General features: G+C 49.5%; 1 protein-coding gene and 1 long non-coding RNA gene across 34 annotated transcripts in view; one reads left to right on the top strand and one right to left on the bottom strand.

The window, feature by feature from the left end:
- CSTPP1 (centriolar satellite-associated tubulin polyglutamylase complex regulator 1) overlaps nucleotides 1-24,602 on the top strand; it is a 227,660-nt gene that overhangs the window by 199,880 nt on the left and 3,178 nt on the right. For 9 of the 33 annotated variants that reach the window (XM_045371771.2, XM_074013737.1, XM_074013735.1 and 6 more), the window contains 5 exons: nucleotides 17,027-17,112; nucleotides 18,837-19,032; nucleotides 19,633-19,742; nucleotides 22,984-23,047; nucleotides 23,320-24,120. In XM_045371771.2, coding sequence (XP_045227706.1) covers nucleotides 17,027-17,112; nucleotides 18,837-19,032; nucleotides 19,633-19,742; nucleotides 22,984-23,047; nucleotides 23,320-23,494 — 631 coding nt within the window. In that variant the 3' untranslated portion in view covers nucleotides 23,495-24,120. Of the gene's footprint in view, nucleotides 1-16,203; nucleotides 16,299-17,026; nucleotides 17,113-18,836; nucleotides 19,033-19,632; nucleotides 19,743-22,983; nucleotides 23,048-23,301; nucleotides 24,121-24,602 lie in introns of those variants that run through there. The other 24 variants (XM_005578006.4, XM_065529539.1, XM_015434097.3 and 21 more) reach the window with 7 other exon arrangements.
- On the bottom strand, nucleotides 2,087-4,626 carry LOC135967217 (uncharacterized). The gene is made up of 2 exons (XR_010581194.2): nucleotides 4,437-4,626; nucleotides 2,087-3,526 (listed from the first exon to the last, which is right to left on the bottom strand). It is a non-coding gene; the product is annotated as an uncharacterized lncRNA (long non-coding RNA).

Below are 24,602 nucleotides of genomic sequence, written 5' to 3'. Positions count from 1 at the left end.
AGTAGCTCATGCCTGTAATCCCACTACTTTGGGAGGCCAAGGTGGATGGATCACCTGAGGTCAGGAGTTCGAGACCAACCTGACCAACATGGTGAAACCCCGTCTCTGTTAAAACTACAAAAATGAGCCTGGCGTGGTGGTGGGCACCTGTAATCCCAGCTGCTTGGGAGGCTGAGGCAGGAGAATCACTTGAACTTGGGAGGCAGAGTTCAAGTGAGAGGTTGCAGTGAGCCGAGATTGTGCCACTGCACTCCAGCATGGGGGAAGAGTGAGACTGGGTCTCAAAAAAAAAAAAAAAAAAAAGGCGTGAAAGTGATGAAGCCCAGTTGAGGGAAGGGTACTGTTACTGCTCACTTCACTGAAGTGGGAACTGAGGCTCAGACAGGGTGACAACGTTGTGCGAATATACTGATAGTTTGTAAGTAGCAGTGGCGGGACTAGAACTGCAGTCAGCCTGAATCCAGAGATGGGGGATCAGGAGCACAAGGAGATTCAGAGTCTCCTCATGCTCCCACCTCCCTGTGTCATGGCATCATTTCTGCTTTGTGGTTTGACCCACTGAAAACAAAGCTGCACTGGCTGCACTGCACCAAGAATCACCTCACTCCTTTTGAAACGTGCCAGCCAACTCCTCTGCTGACTTGGAAGAAGGGAGCTCCATTGCTCCCAGTGACAGACGCCAGCCTCAAGGTGGGGCAGGCTGTTTTGCAGCTCACAGCTCATGACCTAGTTTTGCTGGTCATGTGCGAAACCTGTTTAGTGATCACACACTCAAAATTGTGTAGGTTTTTTCTCCCTCATTATTCAGTGGATACTTCTCTTTCCTGATGGCAACTGGCCACTGGTAAAAGCTGCAGTTCAGGTTTTATAATTTTAATTTATCTGCTATCCAAAGGAGATTTGGATATTTTTTTCTTCACTGAAAAAAAAAAAAGTATGGGAGATTATCTCTTGTAATTTAAAAGCAGCCAAGTGGAGTTAGCTTTACATTTCCATGATCGTTCCCTTTTGGGCAGAAATCATTTTATTTTAAAAAATTTTTTTGTTTGTTTGTTTTCTTTGAGACAGAATCTCACTCTGTCGCCCAGGCTGGAGTGCAGTGGTGCGATCTCGACTGACTGCAACCTCCACCCCGCCTCTCCCCGGGTTCAAGTGATTCTCCTGCCTCAGCCTCCTGAGTAGCTGGAATTATAGGTGTGCACACCATGCCCGGCTAATTTTGTTGTTGTTGTTGTTGTATTTTTAGTAGAGATGGGGTTTCACCACATTGCCCAGGCTGGTCTCAAACTCCTGACCTCAAATGATCTGCCCACCTAGGCCTCCTAAAGTGCTGGGATTACAGGCATGAGCCACCGCAGTCAGCCTGGGCTCAGATCGTTTTAAGGAAGATTCAGCCCCAAAATCTGGGGGGATAAACTCAGCATCCTTCAAGACTGAACTTAAGGCCGGGCATGGTGGCTCACACCTGTAATCCCAGCACTTTGGGAGGCTGAGACAGATGGAACACGAGGTCAGATTGAGATCATCCTGGCTAACATGGTGAAACCTCGTCTCTACTAAAAAAAAAAAAAAAAAAAAGAAAGAAAAATTAGCCGGGCGTGGTGGTGGGTGCCTGTAGTCCCAGCTACTCGGGATGCTGAGGCGGGAGAATAGCGTGAACCTGGGAGGCGGAGCTTGCAGTGAGCTGAGATTGCTCCACTGCACTCCAGCCTGGGCCACAGAGCACTCCAGCCTGGGTGACACAGTGAGACTCTGTCTTAAAAAAAATAAAAATAAAAAATACTGAAGTTAAGAATGAAGGTATGACAATAATTAGGGAATTTCTAAATAAAGAAAAGGAACCATAAGTGTGAGTGTGTATGTCCCAAGAGGCAAGTAGGATCCATAGTAATCTTGTTTGCTGCTTAATCACTATCACTTAGCATAGTACCTAGATATATGCCAGACACTCCATAAATGCCTGCTGAATGAATCAGTATATGAGTGAATGTGTGAGTGAATGTTCCTTGTCTGGCATTTTACATGATTCTAATAGTCCATGATTCTAAGTTACTCTAAGAACAAGAGTCAACAACTATATCCTATATTTATTTGTTCATTTGTTTATTCATCAAATATTTCTTTTTAACAGCTTTTTGGGATACAATTCACGTACCATACACTTCACCCATTTAAAGTGTAAAATTCAATGGCTTTTAATGTATTTCCAGAGTTGTGCATCCATTACCATGGTCTGTTTTAGAATGTTTTCATTACCCTAAAAAGAAATCCTACACCCCTTAGCCATTACTCTTCGGTCCCCACTCTGCCATCTTCCCCAACCCTGGGCAACCCCTAATCTACTTTCTGTCTCTATAGCTTTATCCACTGGGCATTTCAAATAAGTAGAATTGAGACCAGGCACAGTGGCTCACACCTGTAATCCCAGCACTTGGGGAAGCCAAGTGGGGAGAACTGCTTGAGCTCAGGAGTTCCAGACCAGCCTAGGCGACATGGTGAAACCCCATCTCTACCAAAAATACAAAAAACTTAGCCATGCATGGTAGCATGTGTCTGTGGTCCCAATTACTTGGGAGGCTGAGGTGGGAGAATTGCTTGAGCCTGCGGGGCAGAGGTTGTAGTAAGCTGAGATCGCACCACTGCACTCCAGCCTGGGCAACAGAGTGAGACTCTGTCTTTAAAAAAAAAAAAAAGTCAAACAAGTAGAATTGTATATGTGGTCTTGGCCAGACGTAGTGGCTCATGCCTGTAATCCCAGCACTTTGGGAGACTGAAGCAGGTGGATCATTTGAGGTTAGGAGTTCAAACAGCCTGGCCAACATGGTGAAACCCTGTCTCTACTAAAAATAAAAAAATTAGCTGGGCATGGTGGTGCACGTCTATAATCCCAGTTACTCGGGAGGCTCAGGCAGGAGAATTGCTTGAACCCAGGAGGCGGAGGTTGCAATGAGCCGAGATCATGCTGCTGCACTCCAGCCTGGGTAACAGAGTGAGACTGTGTCTCCAAAAGAAAAAGAAAAAAAAAATGGCCAGGCACAGTGGCTTATGCCTATAATCCCAGCATGTTGGGAGGCCAAGGCGGGTGGATCACAAGGTCAAGAGATGGAGACCATCCTGGCCAACATGGTGAAACCCCATCTCTACTAAAAATACAAAAACTAGCTGGGCGTGGTGGCATGCGCCAGTAGTTCCAGCTACTTGGGAGCCTGAGGCAGGAGAATCGCTTGAACCCAGGAGGCGGAGGTTGCAGTGAGCCAAGATCGCACCACTGCACTCCAGGCTGGTGACAGAGTGAGACTCTGTCTCGGGGAAGAAAAAAATAAAAAAATTTTGTGACTAGTTTCATGTTTTAGGTTGGGGTAAAAGTAATTGAGGTTTTGCCATTATTTTCAATGGCAAAGACTGCAGGTACTTTTGCACCAACCTAATAGCACAGTGTTTTCATGGTTCATCCATCTTGCTGTATGTGTCAGTACTTCATTTCACCAAATGTTTCTTGAGTGCTGATTTTGTGCCGGGAGCTATTCTGCAAATGAGGATACAGTCATGAATAAGATATAGTTCCTGCCCCTCAAAGAACTTGATTTAGAAGGCGACTGCTTAGGTACTGGTTACTGGCTGCCACCACTCTGTGATATATGACCTTGGTTTTGATCAATCACTCCAAAATACTGACCTCTTTTCCCTTTCCTGTGATGTGAGGGAGCTTATGAGAGTGAACCTTCGATATGCATCTTAGCCCCCCACAGCCACAGCTTTGCATTTGCCCCAGCTCTCTCCTCAGACCCTCCAAACAATTGGATAACATGAAAGCACCACAAGATGTGAGTGTAGGTGGTAGAATCCTGTAAGAACCAAAAATTCTCCATACCAAGGTAGAATTATACAGTTATTGATACTAAGGGGCTTCTGGAATGGTATTCCTCTATTTGTGGCTGGAAACTTACCCACTCCTCACCTAGAGGCCTGCTGTTTGACAGAAACCTCAGACCTTTCTGTTTGAGCAGGAGGAAGCATCGTAGCCAGTCCATGTCAATAGCAGTGTGAGGGAATTATGGGAATGGCAGTAACAACAGAAGGGCCAAGGTTACCCACATGGCACTGGCTGCAGTTAGAGATGAATTCAGAATTAGGGTAAGTTTGTTTTCTCCCCAAGTATGAGCATCAAGCTTCTGTGTCAACCTCATCTCCTCAATGCCATGCTTTCCCCCACTGTACTGCAGCTGGTGCATATGTAGAAAAACTGTATGTATCCCAGAAAGCATCCCCTGATTTTGTAAGCTATTCTCATTTTGTCCTGAAGGTCAGGGTCCCAGCTTCCCCACACACATACCTATGCATCTGATCAGAACTGCAAATGGGGGTGGTAGAGACTTCAAGGCAGTTACTATTGCTAGAAGAGGAACTGCCCTCTCCCATCTCACTGCCAGGCTTACTTTATTCAGGACGCTGAAGTCTGGGGATGGGCTGCTGAAGGAGGCTCCAGTCTCTGATGATTTGTGCATAAAAGAATGTAATCCACAGGCAGCTGGAAGCCAGAGCCTGTTCAGGGGCATGGTGTCTCCACATGCGCCTGCCTTATGTGCTGCAAGCATCATGGCCAGGCCCTGGGGCAGCAGGTGTGAGCTGGAAAAACAGGAAAAGAAAAAGCAAACAGACTCCACGACAGCAGCCAAGCCAGAGATCCCCTCCATCTCACATATTCCTGCAGCTAGTGGAGTAGTTCTTTCATCCCCAAATGATCAACAGAGCATCTCCCGCTCCCCATCCTCCATGGACTGGAAGCTTTCTGGATGGTTAAGAGCATGCAATTGGAACCAGACTTCTTGAGTTCAAATCCTGGTTTCACAACATACTAGCTGGGCCCTTGAGAAAGGTATTTAATTTCTTTGAGCCTGTTTCCTCATTCGTAAAATGGGAATAATAATAGTTGTAATGATTGAAGGAGAAGTATATGATGTGCTTAAAATGGTGGCTGGCACAGAGTAAACTTGTCATGATCATTAGAAGTGGTAATATTAACCTTGACCTAGAAGAACACAGACCCCATGGCATTAGAAAGATCTAGTGTACATCCCACCTGTGCCCCATTAACTGGATGACCTTGCGGATATCTCTTAAGTTCTCTGGGCCCTGTTTTTATATCTGTAAAATGGGGATGACAATAATAATAGTAACTAACTCATAGGGTGTTTGTAAGATTTCAGTAACACCAACAAAACCATGAAAATTGCTTACCACATTGTAGACATTAAATAAGTAATAATTTTTTAATTTTTAGATGAAGTCTTGCTCTGTTGCCCAGGCTGGAGTGCAGTGGTGTAATCTTAGCTCACTGCAAACTCCACCTCCCAGATTCAAGTGATTCTTGTGCCTCAGCCTCCCAAGTAGCTAGAATTATAGATGCCCGCCACCACGCCTGGCTAATTTTTTGTATTTGTAGTAGAGACGGGTTTCACCATGTTGGCCAGGCTGGTCTCAAACTCCTAACCTCAAGCGATCCGCCTACCTCAGCCTCCCAAAATACTGGGATTACAGGCATGAGCCACCACGCCTGACCAGTAATAATTTCTTGCTGTTACAATTATGTTGGCATTATTAAGAGTACCAGATTTAAAAAAATAAATAAATGAGATGTTGCTGGGTTTCCAAAGCCAATGCTTCCTGGCCTTTTTGCACTTCACAGCAATCAGAAAATAATATATAACAAAAATCTCCAGTAAAGATAAGACTACTTGTGATTGGCCTGCAGGCTCTGGCCTCCTCCCAGCTGGGCCAAGGGGACCATCACACCTGTAAGTCATTTGAGACCCAAGTGACAAAGGGTTGGGAAGCTGTGTTCCAAGGGTGAAGATTTAAAGCACTGGTTCTTAAACTTGAGTACGCATCAGAGTCACCTGCAGGGCTTGTTAAACCACACATGGCCGGACCACATCCCCAGAGTTCAGTAGGTTTAGGGCAGGGCTCAAGAATTTATATTTCTAAAAAATTTCCAGGTGATGCTGATGGTCTGGGAAACACACGTTGAGAACCACTGATTTAAAGTATTGCCTGCCATTCTTTTTTTTTTTTTTTTCATTTTCTTTTTTTTTTTTTTTTTTTTTGAGACAGAGTCTTGCTCTGTCACCAGGCTGGAGTGCAGTGTCGCGATCTGAGCTCACTGCAACCTCCGCCTCCCAGGTTCAAGCAATTCTCCCGCCTCAGCCTCCTGTAGCTGGGACTACAGGCACATGCCACCATGCCCAGCTAATTTTTGTATTTTTAATAGAGACTGGGTTTCACACTGTTGGCCAGGATGGTCCCAATCTCTTGACCTCGTGATCCACCTGCCTCGGCCTGCCAAAATGCTGGGATTACAGGTGTGAGCCTCCTCACCCAGCTGTATTGCCTGCCATTCTTATTCTGGCCAGGCATGGTGGCACACACCTGTAATCCCAGCACTTTGGGAGGCTGAGGCAGGCGGATCACTTGAGGTCAGGAGTTCGAGACCAGTCTGGCCAACATGGTAAAACCCCGTCTCTAAATACTAAAATACAAAAATTAGCCAAGCATGGTGGCACATGCCTGTAGTCCCAGCAACTCGGGAGGCTGAAGCAGGAGAATCACTTGAACCTGGGAGGCAAAGGTTGCAGTGAGCTGAGATCACGCCACTGCACTCCAGCCTGGGCAACAAGGCAAAACTGTCTCAAAAAATAAAATTAAAATTAAAAATTAAAAAAAGTATTGACTGGGCACAGTGGCTCATGCCTGTAATTCCAGCACTTTGGGAGGCCAAGGTGGGTGGATCGCGAAGTCAAGAGTTCGAGACCAGCCTGGCAAACCTGGCGAAATCCCATTTCTACTAAATACAAAAATTAGCCGGGTGGGGTGGCGTGCGCCTGTAATCCCAGCTACTCAGGAGGCTGAGGCAGGAGAACTGCTTGAACCCTTGAGGCAGAGGTTGCAGTGAACTGAGATCGTGCCATTGCACTCCAGCCTGGGTGACATAGCAAGACTTTGTCCCCCACAAAAAAATTATTTTAAAACGTTATTATTTTTTGAAATGGAGTCTTGCTGTGTCACCCAGGCTGGCATGCAGTGGTGCATTCATAGCTCGCTACAGCCTCAAACTCCTGGGCTCAAGTGATCTTCCCACCTCAGCCTCCTGAGTAGCTAGGACCATAGGCACATTCTACAAAGCCTAGCTAATTTTTTATTTTGTAGAGATGGGGGCGGTGATCTTGCTGTGTTACTTAGGCTGGCCTTGAACTCCTGTCCTCAAGCATTCCTCTTGCCTCAGCTTTCCATAAATTTTTTTATTTTATCTTATTTTATTTTATTTTAAGATGGGGTCTTGCTGTGTTGCTTGGGCTGGACTCAAACTCCCGGGCTCAGGCAATTTTCCTGCCTCAGCCTCCCAAGTAGCTGGGACTACAGGTGCACACCACCACACCCAGCTAAGAACTTTTTTATAAAGAATTCCTACAAATTGGCTAGGCACAGTGGCTCACGCTTGTAATCCCAGCACTTTGGGAGGCTGAGGCAGGTGGATCACCTGAAGACAGGAGCTTGAGACCAGCCTGGTCAACATAGTGAAAACTCCTCTCTACTAAAAATACAAAAAATTAGCTGGACACGGTGGCGGGCACCTGTAATTCCAGCTACTTGGGAGGCTGAGGCAGGAGAATCGCTTGAACCTGGGAGGTGGAGATTTCAGTGAACCAAAACCGTGCCATTGCACTCTAGCCTGGGCAACAAGAATGAAACTCCGTCTCAAAAAAAAAAAAAAAAAAAAAAATTCCTACAAATCAATAAGAAAAAGATTAAGGCTCTCAGTAGAAAAATAGTCCAAAGATATAAACAGGCAATGCACAGAAGAACATTAGTAATAAACCTTTGGGCATATTTTCATGCCCACACTCACTAGTAATCCGAAAACTGCCAATTATATTGAGATACCTCTTCATACCTATCAAATTGGCAAAAATTTTAAAGTTTCATAATACAGATATTGGTGAGGATGTGAAACAGTGGGAACGCTCATAAACTGCGGGTGGGAATGTAAATTGTTACAATTACGTTCGGACAATTTAGCCAAATTTTAAAAGTCCAAGAGCTACCCCTGGGAATAAGGAAACATGCAGTATTGTTTGTAATAGCTGCCATTGGAACAATCTGCATGTCCCTCTGCCGAAGGAAAGAATAAAGTGTGGCATATTCATACCATAGTTGTGGAATTCTTTCCAGCAGCTAAAATGAATAGCTATATATGCATCAATCCTGATGAATCTCAAAATATCAAAGTTACAGAATGACAGAGTTTGAGAAAAAGCAAAACAAAGCTATATAATGTTTTAGGAACACAGACATTTGCATGAGTTAATTATAGTATAAAGACATGCAGAGGAATGCTAGACCCCCAAGTTTTAGTAAATCATGGTGATCCCCCCAGGAAGAAAGGTAGATGATAGGATGAGGGAGGGGTGCACAGGTGGCTGAAATGGTTATCTGTAATGCTGCATTTTACAAAGCTTTTGAAGACTGAAGCAAGGATAGTAAGACGTTACGGTATGATAAAATTGGCTAGTGGGGACACAGGTGTTTCTTACGTTATTCTCTGTAGTTTTCTGAGGTTCTAAACATTTCCTTTATATAAAAAATGATGGGGGGATTAGGTAGAGAGCAGTAAGAGCAAAAAGCATTTCGGGGAAAGTAAGCGGCATGGAAAAGAAGCTAGGCTCTCACCAGTGATGGCCTGGAGTTTGAGGCATTTGAGGGCAGAGGGAGGGAAAGTGGGGCTTTACAGGCCATACATTGGGTTTGGGTCTTTATTCTAAGGTCTGTGGACCAGTTCACCCCAGCTGTCAGGCTTCTTGGGAGGTTCCAGAGTAATGAGGCCTTCAGACTGTCTGCAGGGAAGCAGCAGCACCCGGGCCAAAGCTTCCAGTCCTTCTGGGGGCAGCTGCTCTAACAAACACTGAGACTGGGAGAAGTGAAAGGGGCAGCAGGAAGGCTTCATTACCACGAGACAGCACGGAGCCCACTCTTCCTTACCAGAAGTAGCTGCAGGTGGTCTCGGAACTGTGACTAGCGTCAGAGAGGCCTGTATTTGAAGTATAGCTCTTTCGCTCCTGTTTGTAACCTGCGTCAGGTTTCTTAATTCCTCTGAATGTCTGCGTTCTCCATAAAGGTACTCACTGAACTGACCTCACAGGATTAATACGAGCAGAAAATGAACTATGGGTGTGTAGTGCTAACAGCCTTTAGTGAATATTCACTATTATTATTATTATCATCATCATCATGTTGTTTCCCACACCCTCTGGATCAAGCATCTTAGGCATATCAGGGCAGGTAGGGTTTGGGGTACCCTGGAGGTGCAGACTGGAGCCAGGGCAGAGCAATGACCTGGACATCCCACGCCACTTCAAGGGCCTAGGCTAGAGGCAGCTTGTGCAGCACAAGTGTGCCTCCAACACAGTCCAGAAGAGGAGCGACCCTCAGGAAATGACGCAGGACACCTTTGTAGCAGCCTTTTTCCTCCCACCTGGAGAAGGTAACCAGACATCGTGTCATCGCTTCTTCTCTCATGGCCCTGACATTCAAACAAAAACCCTAGAGGTGCACTGTGAGCCCAAACAGACATGGGGACACCCTTCAGCCACCCTATGACTGACACTAGTCATGTGACCTCCTCAAAGAAGTCCATTCATGGAAAGTGGCTTTTCTTTTTTTTTTTTTTTTTTTTGAGACAGAGTCTCGCTCTGTCCCCCTGGCTGGAGTGCAATGGCGCGATCTCAGCTCACTGCAAGCTCCGCCTCCCAGGATCATGCCATTCTCCTGCCTCAGCCTCCTGAGTAGCTGGGACTACAGGCGCCCTCCACCGCACCTGGCTAATTTTTTTTTTGTATTTTTAGTAGAGACAGGGTTTCACCGTGTTAGCCAGGATGGTCTCGATCTCCTGACCTTGTGATCCGCCCGCCTCGGCCTCCCAAAGTGCTGGGATTACAGACGTGAGCCACCGCGCCCGGCCGGAAAGTGGCTTTTCTTTCTGGCCCTGGCTGAGGGCTGGTTTCCCCCAAAAGTAAACCGGAAACTGATCGCTGGCTTCCGCCTGAGACCTCTGCCTGGTGGATGATGGCAGCACACACTTTCTCTGGGCTCTATTTTTATTTGCTCTTTGGGGCTCTCCCACAGTTTAAACCAGATAGAATATACTTACTGATTACATCTGGAGCTCATTCTGAGCGCCTGTTAGACACTAGCATATATAACATCATCACGCTGACTCTCTACAAGAATCCTGGGAAACAGGAACTATGATTGTATCCTCTTCACAGATGAGGAAACTGAGGCTCAGAGGGAAACAGTCACTTGGCCAGTGAATGGTGGAACTGGGACTTAATCCTGGGGTCAACTAATCCAGAACTTCAGGAAAATGGGTGCAGCCCATGCCACTAGACCAGGGAAACTGACCCTAATTAGGGGTGAATAGGAAGTTGGCAAGTCAGTAGGTTCAGGCTGGAAGCTGTTGCTTACTTGGCACCCTTACAACTCCCAGCCAGACTGCCTATCCCAGCTGCTGGAAGTCAGCAGGGGAGGGAGAAAGTGGCCAGTCTCAGACCGGCCATGTGCTCTTTCTCCACTCCAGTTGCCTGTCCTAGGCTCTACCCCACACATGGTTCTGCTCCGGACAGCCTGAACCAAAGTGTCTCTACTTCTCCCCCAGAGTCCCTCTCTCTAGCCCTGAGGCATGGCCCACAAGGGTCCCTCCATGATCCAATAGATCTGTGCAGACTGTCACTGGCAGCAGCTCCCTGTTGGCTCCACTTCAAAGCAGGGGCGGCCAGGCACCTCCAGGTGTCAGAAGCAGCTGGCACGTTAGCAGAAGGCCTCTGGCAGGAAGGGGTGTTGAGCCAACTGCCAGCAACTGGAAAACAGCACATGGGGATGACCTTGTCTCCAGGAAGATTCTTTCCAGAGCCCTCTGGGAGTGGCATCGAGCTTGAGTTCAGAATGAAGGAGCTGTCTGTGGGGATAAAAGGGTTGCAGGCAAAGGCAAAGAGGTAAAGACAGACCAGGAGCTTCCTGCCTGCCTTCTCCCACAGTTCTGCTGAGATTCCAAAGCTAGATGCAGATGCCCACAGCTAGAAAGATCCCATAGGCGGGTTAAAGACACAGATGCGGCCGGGCGCGGTGGCTCAAGCCTGTAATCCCAGCACTTTGGGAGGCCGAGACGGGCGGATCACGAGGTCAGAAGATTGAGACCATCCTGGCTAATACGGTGAAACCCCGTCTCTACTAAAAAATGCAAAAAACTAGCCGGGCGAGGTGGCGGGCGCCTGTAGTCCCAGCTACTCGGGAAGCTGAGGCAGGAGAATGGCGTGAACCTGGGAGGCAGAGCTTGCAGTGAGCTGAGATCCGGCCACTGCACTCCAGCCTGGGCGACAGAGCGAGACTCCGTCTCAAAAAAAAAAAAAAAAAGACACAGATGCCTAGAACTTTCATGGGTCTCAGCATTCATTTGGAGATGGACAGCACAGCATATGGTGTGATTAAATGTACCTTTCAGTAAGTCTTCTGCAGCCATAGACCTCTGAACTTCAAACTCTCGCCCCACTAGATTTAGCACTAACAGGAGGAGCTGTTAGTTCTGTCCACCCTTGGGACAACACTGTCGGAGCTGGAAGAAGCCCTTTGGGAAGTATGAGCCTTCAAGCTTCTGCTTGAACATTTCTGGCAATACACATCTCATTCCTTTACAAATCAGCCACAATCCTAGAACTACGCAGCTTGAAAACATCTCTAGAGCCAAACTCTAGATCCCCGTGGTATCTCCCCAAGAGGCAGTCCTTTGAGAGTTGGTTCTCAGCCCTCACTTCCTCCCTAGTCTTCACTTCTAAGCAAAAAGATCTAAATGCAGTCATTTGTCCAGTATCATGGTTTTTAGGCTGTCCACCAGGCTGACCCTCTTCTCCAGGACTCTAGTTTACTCCCCTTAAACAGACTGTCCAGACATTGAAAGTATTAGTATTTGAATGATAGCTCTTTCGTTCCTAGCTTGTAACCTTCGCCAAGTTTCTTAATCCCTCTGAATATCTGCATTCTCCATAAGGATTCTCACTAAGTATCTTTATGAGAGGGATTAAGAAACTACTCCAGGTGTCACCTGGCCAGAGGAAAAGGGGACCGTGGCTTCTCTCACTCATTTGTGGATGCATTTCTTCATTCAACAGACATTGACTGAGTGCCTGCTATGTGCCAGGCACCAAACCAGAGGCAAGCCACAGGTAGGGAGACAGAGGCGTCACTTGGTAGATCTTATGTTCCCAGGACAAAGACAACAGTGTGAGGAGGCTGCTGAGAACTGCAGAAACCAGTAGCAGGGGGGCCTATTCTAGGCTGGGTTAGAAAAAGTGCTTTCCTCTTTCATCTTCCCCAAGAGGTGCTGTGGAGGCTTCAGCCTGAAGAATATGGAGATATCTGGTAGGTGAGGAGGAGGCGTGGAGGGCAGGGAGCATTATGGCTAGAGGGACAGACTTGTCTGGAGGGCATGAGTAAGGACAGCTTCAGGGAGGACGGAAAGACTAGTGTGGCCAGAATGCAGTGGGAGTCGAGGGAGGCAGGGGGCAGATGGAGCAGGCTCACAGGCCAGATCCAAATGGGGGACCATGTCCTAAGGGCAATGGGAAGACTGTGAAGGTTTTTTTTGTTTGTTTGTTTTTGTTGTTGTTGTTGTTAACACGGAGTCTCGCTCTGTCATCCAGGCTGGAGTTCAGTGGCGCAATCTTGGCTCACTGACATGGCCACCTCCCAAGTTCAAGTGATTCTCCAGCCTCAGCCTCTCGAGTAGCTGGGATTACAGGCATGAGCCACTGTGCCCAGCCTCTGTGAAGGGTTTCCAACACAATGGTAAAATGGTCACATTCACATTTTAGGAAAATCTTTCTGACCACAATATGGATACTCAATTAGAAGAAGGCTCACACCTGTAATCCCAACACTTTGGGAGGCCCAGGCGGGCAGATCATGAGGTCAAGAGATCAAGACCATCCTGGCCAACATGGTGAAACCCCATCTCTACTAAAATACAAAACTTAGCTGGACATGGTGGCGTGTGCCTGTAGTCCCAGCTACTTGGGAGGCTGAGGCAGGAGGATCCCTTGAACCCAGGAGGCGGAGGTTGCAGTGAGCCTAGATCGAGCCACTGCACTTCAGCCTGGTGACAGAGTGAGACTCCGTCTCAAAAAAAAAAAGCAAGCAAGAGTAGTTGCAGGGAAACTGGGTAGGAGGTCATGCCATCATCAAGAAAAGAGAGGGGGAGGCTGGGGATAGGATGGTGGCTGTGGATGTGGAAAGTAGATGGATTCAAGAGAAATTTCAGCAATAGCATTGACAGGAGTTGGTGAATGGTTGATTGGCTTGGGGTGGGGTGGGGGGAGTTTCCAAGATGTCTAGGATGCCCCACGTTTCTGGTTGAGGAGAGTCACAGCCGGTGTTGCTGTTAACACAAGCTCAGATCCAGTTGGCTTTTTAAAAGGTAGCCAGTCTTACTGCTTGCAATAAAAAAAAACCCTCAGTCCTTTATACATGTGCTGCTATGATCCAGCCACATGTCCCTCAGAAAGAAAGCCCTCACCTCTGTCTGCCCCCCCTTCACTCACCCCCTACTTCCTCCTGCTCGGCATGTTTCAGCTCCCCAGTCTCTGAGCCTCAGACTCTTCACCTGTAGAATGGAAATAACAATAAGACCCACCCATAAGACTGCTGTAGGATAAAATTTAATTAATGTAGTCAAATGCCTTAATAGCCTGCCATGAGGTGGGGTACTCAGGAAAGGTACCTGCCTCTACGGGCAGATCACTTGAGGTCAGGAGTTCGAGACCAGCCTGGCCAACATGATGAAACCCCGTCTCTACTAAAAATACAAAAATTAGCCACGCATGGTGACAGGCACCTGTAATCCCAGCTGCTAGGGAGGCTGAGGCAGAAGAATCACCTGAACCTAGGAGGCGGAGGTTGCAGTGAGCCAATCTGCGCCACTGCACTCCAGCCTGGGCAACAGAGCAAGATTAAAAACAAAAAGGTATCTGCCTCTATTGTTACCCGTATTACAGGGCACCTGCAGGGCTGCCCTGCTCCAACAGACACCCCTGCCCTCCCATGGTGTGCACCCCCTCTTCTGGAACAGCCCATCTCCAAAGGGACTGCTGATGTTCGAGGTCAAGATGGCCCCTAGCAGAAAGCTGCAGACCACTTCTGAGGCTGGAAGGGTGTACCCTGTTTACAGCTTCTAGTCCCATCTGTGGCTGAAAGAGGAAGATGCTCGTGGCACTCAGCATTAAGGCTTCCACGAGGCTGTGAAGCCCTTTGGGAAGTATGAGCTCAAGCTTCTGCTCCGAGGCAGGCTCCAGAATGGGCCTATTGGTGAGAATTGCAAATGGAGGTAACTTCTGCAATTAGACAGTGGTGACAGTGATGCTACTGTGTGAATATACTAAAAAACTGAATTGTACACTTTTAAAGGGTGACTTTTATGGTGCTTCATTATATCGCAATGTAAATAAATAGTAAGTGGAAGTTGCTGCTGTGGGAGCACTGTGTTCCAATTGATGATCAACGGAAGCCATGGAACATGGGGACAGGCTTGGGCTCCTTGGTGGTTTCCTGCTTGGGGATATTCACAGCCTAGTGCTGTTCTGTTGTAATTCACTTTAGATTGTTGGGGCTCCAGCTGTCCTGAGAGCAGGGAAGGAAGGGAAAGTCAGTGACTTCTCATGTCCAGAGCCTTTGTCTGCCCTGCTGAGCCTGCCAAGGAAAAGCTTTGAGGTGCCGGTGGCTCTCGCTCCCTGAGCGCTCCTGGGAGAGCTCACTCTTCCTCTGCAGTTTGGGGGTCTTTGCTAACGCCAGTCCTCTCTAACTGCCCGCCCTCTGCCGTCTCCCTGCTCCCGCAATCCAGTTGTCAAAACAGATTCTGCCATCTGGGTGGGGAAGGAGCGGTTTTGCTGCCTGGGTTTTCCTTGGGTTATGAAAGATGGGGTAACCACTTGGCCTTTGGCAGTGCACTTAGTCCCGTGAACTACTGATGGAGGGACCAGGGCACTCTCTTGTGGCCCTCAGCAGCACTGCTTCTTCCCGCCCTCCAGTCTTGAATTTTTCCCAGCTGGAATTCTAGTGTTAAACTCTGGTGGTGGAGGCAGCTGTCGTTCTCCCCAGGAGATGCCTAACATATCAGTAACAAGAAAGAAAATAAATCAGCCACAGAAACTAGGAGGTAAAATGTTAGTATTTTTGCTCTGTAGCTTTATTTTCAAAGAGGTAGTATGGCCTCATGGAAGATGCGTGCCCTGTGGAGTCCAGCAAGCTCCCCAGCTGTGTGTGTGACTTTGGCAGGCTGACCTCTGAGCCTCAGACTCTTCACGTGTAGAATGGAAATATAAGACCTACCTGTAGGATTGTTGTGGGCTAAAATTTAACGAATGCAGTTACATACTTCAATAGCCTGCCATGCGGTACGTAGGGTTTAAAAACAATTAAAAACTCAGGAAATGGTACCTGCTTCTATTGTTATCCGTATTACAATAAAGACTAGGCAGGAACTGCTGTCTCTCTTCAGGGAGATGGCAGCAAGGGGAGTGGCACCACAATATCACAGTCTCTGTGGAGCCCCTTCCCCAGCAGTGAGCAATCCTGGCTTTCTCTGGGGCTGATCCAGTTGCCAGTCTGGGGAACCTCTGACTCAGGGAAGTGGAGAGAGATTTAGAAAAATATAAGAGAGAGCAAAAGAAAACAATTTTTTTTTTTTTCTTGACAGGGTCTCTGTCTCCCGAGCTGGACTGCAGTGGTGCAATCTTGGCTCACTGCAACCTCTGCCTCCCAGATTCAAGCACTTCTCCTGCCTCAGCCTCCCGAGTAGCTGGGGCTACAGGCACGTGCCGCCACGCCCAGCTAATTTTTGTATTTTTAGTAGAAGTGGGGTTTCACCATGTTGGCCAGGCTGGTCTTACACTCCTGACTTCAGATGATTCACCCACCTCGACCTCCCAAAGTGCTAGGATTACAGGCATGAGCCACTGCACCCGGCCAAAAACAATTAAAAAAAAAAGAAAGAAAGATAAAGCCAGAAGGGCCTGATCAGAAACAGACTGGGGGCCCGCCCCACCCCAGTGGATGGCTTGGCGCCTGCCTGGCATGTGATAGAGCCCAGCAAGCGCTCATTTCCTTCTCTTCTTGTCCCGGCTCAGATGAGGCGCTGAGCAGAGGACGAACATAGCCTTGGTCTAATCCCTTTACGAGTCAGATGGTTTTCTTCCTGTGAGGTGGGTCCTCAGTGGGAGGGACTAGAGACAGGAAAACTGTGGGGTGGGCAACCTGTGAATGTGGACAGCAAGGAGGAGCAGGGCGGCAGCACAAGATGAGTGTGGGTTTTGACCCTCACAAGTGCAAATTCCCGAATAGCTCTTTGCCCTCTCCCCTTGTCTGCCATCTGTGTCTCAGGGTGGAGGTGTCTGTCGCTGTTCTGGCCCTTTGGTAGCTTATTAAATCTCAGTACCACTTGCCAAGACCCTTTAAACCCCTTGGCTGTTCTTTTTGCCTTTTCTGATCAGCTGTATTTATTCTGAACTAAATGGTCCTCACAGCAGAATGAAAGGATTTACTGCTTAAGTATATGAAAAGAAACCTTGGCTGCATTACAGTTGCACCCTCTCCTCGCCACCCCCTGCCCATGCTCCATCCGCTAGCTGGTGCCACTGAGACTGAACCGGGAGCCCACTCTGGGTACAGTGTGGTCAGTTCAGTTTGATGGCAGAGTCCAGTTGATGGAGCGGTGAGGTGACTGGGAGGAGCTTGCTTTTGGGAGCCCTCTCCTAAATGTCCTGCTGCCCCAGGGGAGACTGGCGGCCCAGGAACAGCTCTCTCTCTCTCCCTTTCCCCCCGCACTTTTCCCTTCCTCCCTCCCGCTCTCTCCCTCCCCTCCTTAAACCTGCCCCGCCCCTCCTTAAACCTCCCCCAGTTCTCTCTCTCAGATTCTCTCTTTCTCCTTCAGGATTGTGCTCATGGACGACGCCATGGACTGCTTGATGTCTTTTTCAGATTTCCTCTTTGCCTTCCAGATCCAGTTTTACTACTCAGGTGAGTGTTCCCGGGCTCCATCTGGCTCCACACAGGACCCTGCCTCCTTGTCCCGCCCTGCTGCCCTGCCCATCTGTGTGTCTGGCACACGTTTCTCTTCCCCACCTCCTTTGAGGTGTGCTTCATTGCGGGTCACTAACAGGATGTCTGGCGTTCAGTGGTGGTCACAAGATTCAGTCTGCAGAGCTGACCTCCTCAGCTTCCTGAAGACACTGAAAACCACAGTGCTCTCAGTCAGCAACGCAACACATCCGTTTAAGTGATAATGACAATAACAACATCCACAGCATTCACTGCTTACTGAAAACTTACTGTCACAGGCACAGCACTGACTTTAATCTTGACAACAGCCTTAAGAGAGGGTCCTTTCAGAGACAAGCTCACAGAAGTAAGTAGCCAGTCATGCAGCTCATGAGCGGTGGAAACCAGACCTGGAGGCTGACTCCAGAGCCAGTGTTCCCAACCTCGCTGCTATTTTACTGCCTTCAAGGGTCTCTCCTTTGGCAACCAATCGTGTGTTTGCGTGCACATTCTCCTCCACCCCACAGCTTTAAAAAAGTACACACCAGTCTTTTGTCACACTCCCACTCTGCTCCCCAGTTCAGCCAGCTGCACCCTTAAGTCTGTCTGGAATCAGATGGAATAAATATAGACAAATAAATATAACCATACACCAGCTCACACACAGAGACACCAAATGGAGTGCTGTGTTCATAAACAAACTTGCTTAAAACAGGCTCTTCCAGTAAATAGAAGGCTGTCCTTAGATCCTAGAGGTGGCCTTCCTGCCAACTGGTGTCCCCAGCTAGCCCTAGCCTCACTTGGGCGCCACATTCTGTTTACTTCATGGCAGCCTAAGGGCTGGGCAGGCAGGGGCTGGAGCCTGGGGTCTTGCCACCTGCTAAGAGCAGGTGGCAAGAAATGGGAGTCATTTCCCATTTCTCCGAAGCTCTTGGGCCCTAGAGAAGGAGTAGCCATGTCTGGGAGAACATTTTCCCCTCAATGCCTCCCCAGCCCTCTTCTCACAGCACCTCCAGAGGGATGGGACAGCTACCACATTGGGCCAGGAGCATTACTGACACTGCCCAGCAGTGTGTGTTAGAGATGAGATGGGCCAATAAGTCAGCAGTTCTAACAGTGGCTCAACTACAACTTTGAAAACCATTTCAAATGACTGACTCAGCAGCAGCTTGCGGGCTTTCTCTGTTCCTCGCTGGTATTCCAACACGCTTTCTTGAGGTAGAGAGGCAGGTGGCCACACAAGATGGGGCTTACCAGTGGGAGCATACTCATGTTCACTCCTCCAAAAAATATTTATGGCCTTAATGTGTGCCAAGCACAGTGCTAGGCAGGACAGGCCAACCAGGCATGACCCCTGCCTTTGTGCATTCCAGCAAGGAGACAGACAATTAATGACACAGAAAGCTCCTCACTGGCTAAGTGCCAGAAAAAAAGCCTAGGGTGCTATGAAAGTGTGCAATGGCAGGTCTCACCTAGTCCAGGAACAACTGAGGGATGGGACATTTGAGCGAAAACAGATTAGTGTCATCTCTCATCACTGTGCTGGCAAACAAGGTTGACAACTTGTGCTCTCAGGATACCATGCCCTGAGCACTGAGGCTGGTGTGGAACTGGGCTAACAGAGAAGGGAGAACATAGTGAAGAGACAAAACATGTCCTCCCTGCCTGAGCTGTCCACCCCCACCCCCGCCCCACGGTTCCAGAATTCCTGGACAGTGTGGCTGCCATCTATGAGGATCTGCTGTCGGGCAAGAACCCCAACACAGTGATCGTGCCGACGTCATCCAGTGGGCAGCACCGCCAACGACCTGCCTTGGGCGAGGCCGGCATGCTAGAGGGCGTGGAGGCGTCGCTGTTCTACCAGTGTCTGGAAAACCTGTGTGATCGGCACAAGTACAGGTGAGGAATGGGCATGCAGCCCCCAGCCCCCCAGCCCCCCAGCCCCAGGGAGCTCAGACTGCTGGCTGTGGAGCAGAGCTCTGCAGGATGTTCTGCTAGGCCCAGGGATTCTAGGACCCTTGCTGGTCATAATGTAACAGTGCCATTTGCCCCCAAACCAGTTGTTGACTGAAAGGCTCCCAGATGGCTCACTTCAAAAGGACCGCTTTCCCTTGGGCAAGACCACTGTAGATGACCAATTTACTGGCTGACAGACTGGCTTTAACATTTTAGAGAGAAGGAAAGAGTACTCCTTGTATAAAACTTTTCTACACAAAGAGAGGGGTAAGCTCTCCTGTGTGGCACAAGTATCCTTAGGGACCGAGCAACGGATTTGGTTTCCCTAGCCATTTCCCACCGCCGCTCCCCACTCCGGTGAAAGCACCAGTTAGTGAACGTGCCAGCCCCTCCTGACCACAGTGAAGGGCTGGATCCCCCAGGGCCTTGGGGCTCCCAAGGCAGGTCCCTGGCTTGGCTGTGGGTATCCTCGGGAACTGGAAAGTATGGATGCAGAGATGTCTCTGAGGCTGGCTAGCCTCTGAATGTGGCGTCTCTCCTTAGCTGCCCACCCCCAGCACTTGTCAAAGAGGCCCTCAGCAACGTTCAGAGACTGACCTTCTATGGGTTCCTCATGGCTCTCTCAAAGCACCATGGAATCAACCAAGCCCTCGGTAAGTCAGAGCTAGCAGCCATCAGCCTCTCCTGCCGCACAACACAGGGAGCAGCTGGCCTCTGTTGGCAACACGGCTTCATGGGGAAGGGGCATCACCATCTCTGCCTTGACTTCCCACGGCCAGACTCAGTCCCAGGGAGCAGGAACATGCGCGACAAAACATGGCTCTTACACATTCCCATGGTAGAGGACAGCGTCCTTCCCTGCCTGCGGCCCTGCCCCAACATGAAGCCGTCTCCCCACAGCAGAGGCGCGCCCAGCCCCTCCTCAGAGAATCCCCAGCTCTGCTTTGGGGAGCGGCCTGCAGGTTGGGCAGACACAGGACTATTTACTCAGTGGTGCTAGAGATTATATATCAAAGAGACCTGAATCCCATTTATAAACAGGGCAAAGGTGTGTCTGGGGAGACCTTTATTCCAAGCTGAAAAAAAAATCTGATTAATCTGAAAGGGAGAAAAACAAAAGTGGGGGAGCCTGCAGTGGTCCAGTTCTCCCTGCTTGCTGGTTTTTCACTGAGCCTTCTCTACCCACCCCACTGTTCCCCCTCCCACAGCCACTGCTCTCCTAAGGGAAGAGCCAATAAGCCTCCATTCTACTAGAGTTTAAGGGGTTTTGTTTTTGTTTTTGAGACAGAGTCTCACTCTGTTGCCCAGGCTGGAGTGCTGTGTTGCAATCTCAGCTCACTGCAGCCTCGACCTCCCGGGCTCAAGTGATGCTCTCACCTCAGCCTTCCTAGTAGCTGGGACTACAGGCATGAGCCACCATCTTGGAAAATGTTTGTGTTTTTTGTACAGACTGGGTTTTGCCATGTTGCCCAAGCTGGTTTCAAACTCCTGGGCTCAAGAGATCCCCTCACCTTGCTCTCCCAAAGTGCTGGGATTACAGTTGTGAGCCACCACGCCCAGCAAGGGGTTCTTTTTTGTGTCTCAAGAGATCCTCCTGCTGTGCTTGGGATCCCAAGTGCCTGAGTCTCAAGGAAAAGACACACAGCATTCCCCCCACTTCCTTTTGCTAGTTGAGGGAATGAGATTAAGGGAAGGAAAGTTAACATTCACTAAATGCCAACCACAGGAGGCTAAGTACTGTGCTGCATGCTTTATATTTCTTATCTTACACAATATACAGTTAGCCGGGGATGCTCTGGGATGCACAAGCACAAACCCTAGCAGGCTGAACTGCATGCCACCTGCAGCCTGGTTATTCTGAGTCAGTGCTTGGGGCTTGCACAGTCTGGGGAGCCCTCAACTAACTGAAGTTGGTAGCTGAGGTTACCCGCTGAACTAGGACTAGAAAGGAGGCAATTGACAGGTCGGGTGTGCTGCCTCATGCCTGTAATCCCAGCACTTTGGGAGGCTGAGGCAGGTGGATCACCTGAGGTCAGGAGTTCGAGACCAGCCTGACCAACATGGTGAAACCCCCGTCTCTACTAAAAATACAAAAATTAGCTGGGCGTGGTGGCACACGCCTGTAATCCCACCTACTTGGGAGGCTGAGGCATGAGAATCGGTTGAGCCCAGAAGGCAGAGGTTGCAGTCAGCCGAGATGACGCCATCGCATGCCACCCTGGGCGACAGAGCAAGACAGTCTCAAAAAAGAAAAAAAAAAAAAAACAGGGAAAAATCAGGAATCAAGAGTAAGGGGGAGGCGGGTGGGATCTGCCCTGCTATTTTTTCATACTCCTAGTTATGACCACCCTTCCTTCCCACCAACAGCAGGAACTAGGAAGGAGAAAGAAAAGCCAATTAGCAACTGGGTCACAGCCTGGACTAACCTCATCCCCCTTTTCTAAGGGCCTTTAAAAAGGACACTGGCCGGGTGCGGTGGCTCATGCCTGTAATCTCAGCACTTTGGGAGGCTGAGGTGGGTGGATCACCTGAGGTTGGGAGTTCAAGACCAGCCTGGCCAACATGGAGAAACCCCGTCTCCACTGAAAATACAAAATTAGCCGGTTGTGGTGGCACATGCCTATAATTCCTACTACTGGGGAGGCTGAGGCAGAAGAATCATTTGAACCCAGGAGGAAGAGGTTGTGGTGAGCCAAGATCACGCCATTGCATTCCAGCCTGGGGAACAAGAGCGAAACTCCATCAAATAAATAAATAAGTAAATAAATAACACTAATAGCCAGACATGGTGGCTCCACCTGTAATCCCAGCATTTTGGGAGGCTAAGGCAAGAGAATCCTTGAGCCCAGGAGTTAACGACCAGTCTCAGCAATATAAGGAGAACCCTGTCTCTTTAAAAAAAAAAAAAATTAGCTGGGTGTGGTGGCATGTACCATTGGTCTCAGCTACTCAGGAGGCTGAGGTGGGAAGATCGCTTCAGCATGGGAGGTCGAGGCTGCAGTGAGCCATGATCACTGCACTCCAACCTGGGTGACAAAGGAAGACTGTCTCAAAAAAAAAAAAAAGTCACTATCATTCAACCACTTTTACTGCACGCTAATGTTGGGTGGTTGGGTGGAATGGGAGACAGAAACAAGCAAGTGGTCTCGGGCCTCACCTGCATCTCCAGTGTATAAAATAGAAATCTGGAGATATACTGCTTGCCGCGTCATGGAGGTCAGCCCTGTTCCCTTAGTCCCCAGGGCACCCCCCAAATGAGAGGGTTCTGTGAGATGTAGTTTGAAAAACACTAACTTAGGGCAAGAGGGGCCAGGAGGCATCATCTGAAAAAGATTTGGACAAATTGGCAATCTGCCTATGCCAGGTTAACTCTGGCCCTGACCCAGCCTTCTCCTCTTGCCCCAGGATCCTCTTTGGAGAAGCAGAGGCAGTATTTTTTTTTTTTTTTTTTTTTTTTTACCATCTGTCTCCAAACTGGGGTCACCCTGATTTGGGGACGCAAAATTAGGTAATGTTTGACCTTTAGGCGTAGCCTGGACCATATCCTTTTCAGTCCAGTTACCTGAGGCCTCAAGGAAGAACTCAACTTCCAGCACCAGGTCACAACCACCTAGTGTTGGAAGGGGATCACCACACTTGTCTGGGAATGTCTCCTTGGCTGTGGTGTCTGCCCCAGACAGGGAAAGTAAGCAGTGGGATTCAATAATGTATCAAGCAGCAGCCAGGACCTTCCTGCTCTGACTGTTCTTGGCCCCTCTAGCAGTCCTCAGATCTTCAGATCAGCCCTCCCAGGGTCAGCAGAACAGGGAGCTGTGAAGGTAAGGGGCATGGAGGAATCTGTCACCGGGCTGAAAGGCCCTCGTTTTAACTACTGTGCCCCCAATGATCTCCTAGGAGCTTTGCCTGACAAGGGGGATCTGATGCACGACCCAGCAATGGACGAGGAGCTGGAACGGCTGTAAGTGTCAAGTGGGAGGATGCTGCCCCCTTGTGGGGGCCAGACGGGTTGAACACGGCTGCGCCCCATCTGGGGCCAACACCACTTGTCTGTAACATCCTGCATCTGCCAGGGAAGGGTCTGGGGGCCAGCAGAGGCCTGAGATGTCCCTCCCTCTGAGTCCTTTGGGGGCTGCAGCCCAGGGGTTTACCCTAGTGTAAGAGTGGGCATGGAGGCCCCGCTCTCTGGACAGCAGGCCTCTCGCTGCCCTCCAGGCTTCTTCCCTTCTTCAGGCTGGCCCAGGTCCCGGGCCTGGTCAACTCGATCACAGCCAGTCCAGAGGCCAGTTGCCTGCCCTCCCGGACCCCTCCCCGGGTTGGCTCCCCCTGGAGACCTCTCCATCATTCCCGAAAAGTGGATGGAGAGAGCGATGGCTCCACTGAAGAGACAGACGAATCGGAGACTTGAGGAGTCCGAAGGGTCCAGCCCACAGCGCCCTATACCTGCTCCCACCCAGCCCTTGGCGTGCCCACCCAGCCTCCTCTCCAGCACCTTGTTGTGCTGCCCTCTGCTGCTGACAAGGCGAATAACAGCCCCAAGAGCGGCCAGAGGGGCGCTGATGATCAGCCCAGCCAGTGGCTCCGGAAGGGAATGGCCTGCTCTCCCTGGTCCTGTCAGCCTGCGAACTTCACTCAGGCCCCAAGCTGACAGCCTGTGCTGAAGCCACCGTATCACTAGGAAGGGGACTTGGCCATAGCCTGTTAGTCCTCCTAACCTCTTAAGAAGAGCGGTCTCTTCTGAACCAGCCTCTGCTGGTCCCCTGATAAGGTTCATCTCCTCACAGCAATTCCATTAAGGGGGAGAACCCGAATAGCCACGCAGGGCCTTGCACCATCAAGGGTGACACCTGCGACGCAAGTACCAGGAGGACATAACCGCTGTGGCCTTCTGTTGGAGAACAGCCAGTAGCCTTGGTAGGATGGAGAAGGGTGGGCCAGAAGATGATTTCACTTGCAAAAACTGCTTCAAGTCTTGACCCCTTTGTGTCTAATAGCTAAATATGTGAAACAAATAAAGTCCCTCGTGTCTGGTAAGTGGTGAGTCTAAAGCTCCTAGGCTGAGGGGAGAAGGGAGAGGGTGAGTTTGGGTTTGTGGTGCTTTTCTGGCAGGACTAGGAGGTAGGGGCCAGTGGCCCACTCAGGCCTGGGGACCTGCCTCAGACAATGAGCAGAGGGGCCTGGCTTTGCACAAAAGCAGCCTTCCAGAGGAAAAGGTGCTCACAGCTGGAACGGCCTTCAGGAAATAGGTTCAGAGGGTTCAAGGCCAGGTTCCCATAACTTTAAAGACCATGGCCACAAAGGGTTAATACTGCATAGCCTTCGAGCCAGGGTTTCAGTCAACATTTGCCAAGCACCTGCTTGGGGTTAGGGCAGTGGGATGCAGCTGTGAAAGACACAGCCTGGGGCAGACACACCCCATCCAAGACTGGAGGCAGGTAAGGACGAGTGGTCTTCAACCTCTTTGGATTGAGGGCTGCGGAGGCAGGGTCCCCCAGAGGGCAGAACCCACCCAGAGG

Source organism: Macaca fascicularis, chromosome 14, assembly GCF_037993035.2.
Source record: "Macaca fascicularis isolate 582-1 chromosome 14, T2T-MFA8v1.1".
Taxonomy (NCBI): Eukaryota; Metazoa; Chordata; class Mammalia; order Primates; family Cercopithecidae; genus Macaca; species Macaca fascicularis.
This window is presented reverse-complemented; position numbering and strand designations above follow the sequence as displayed.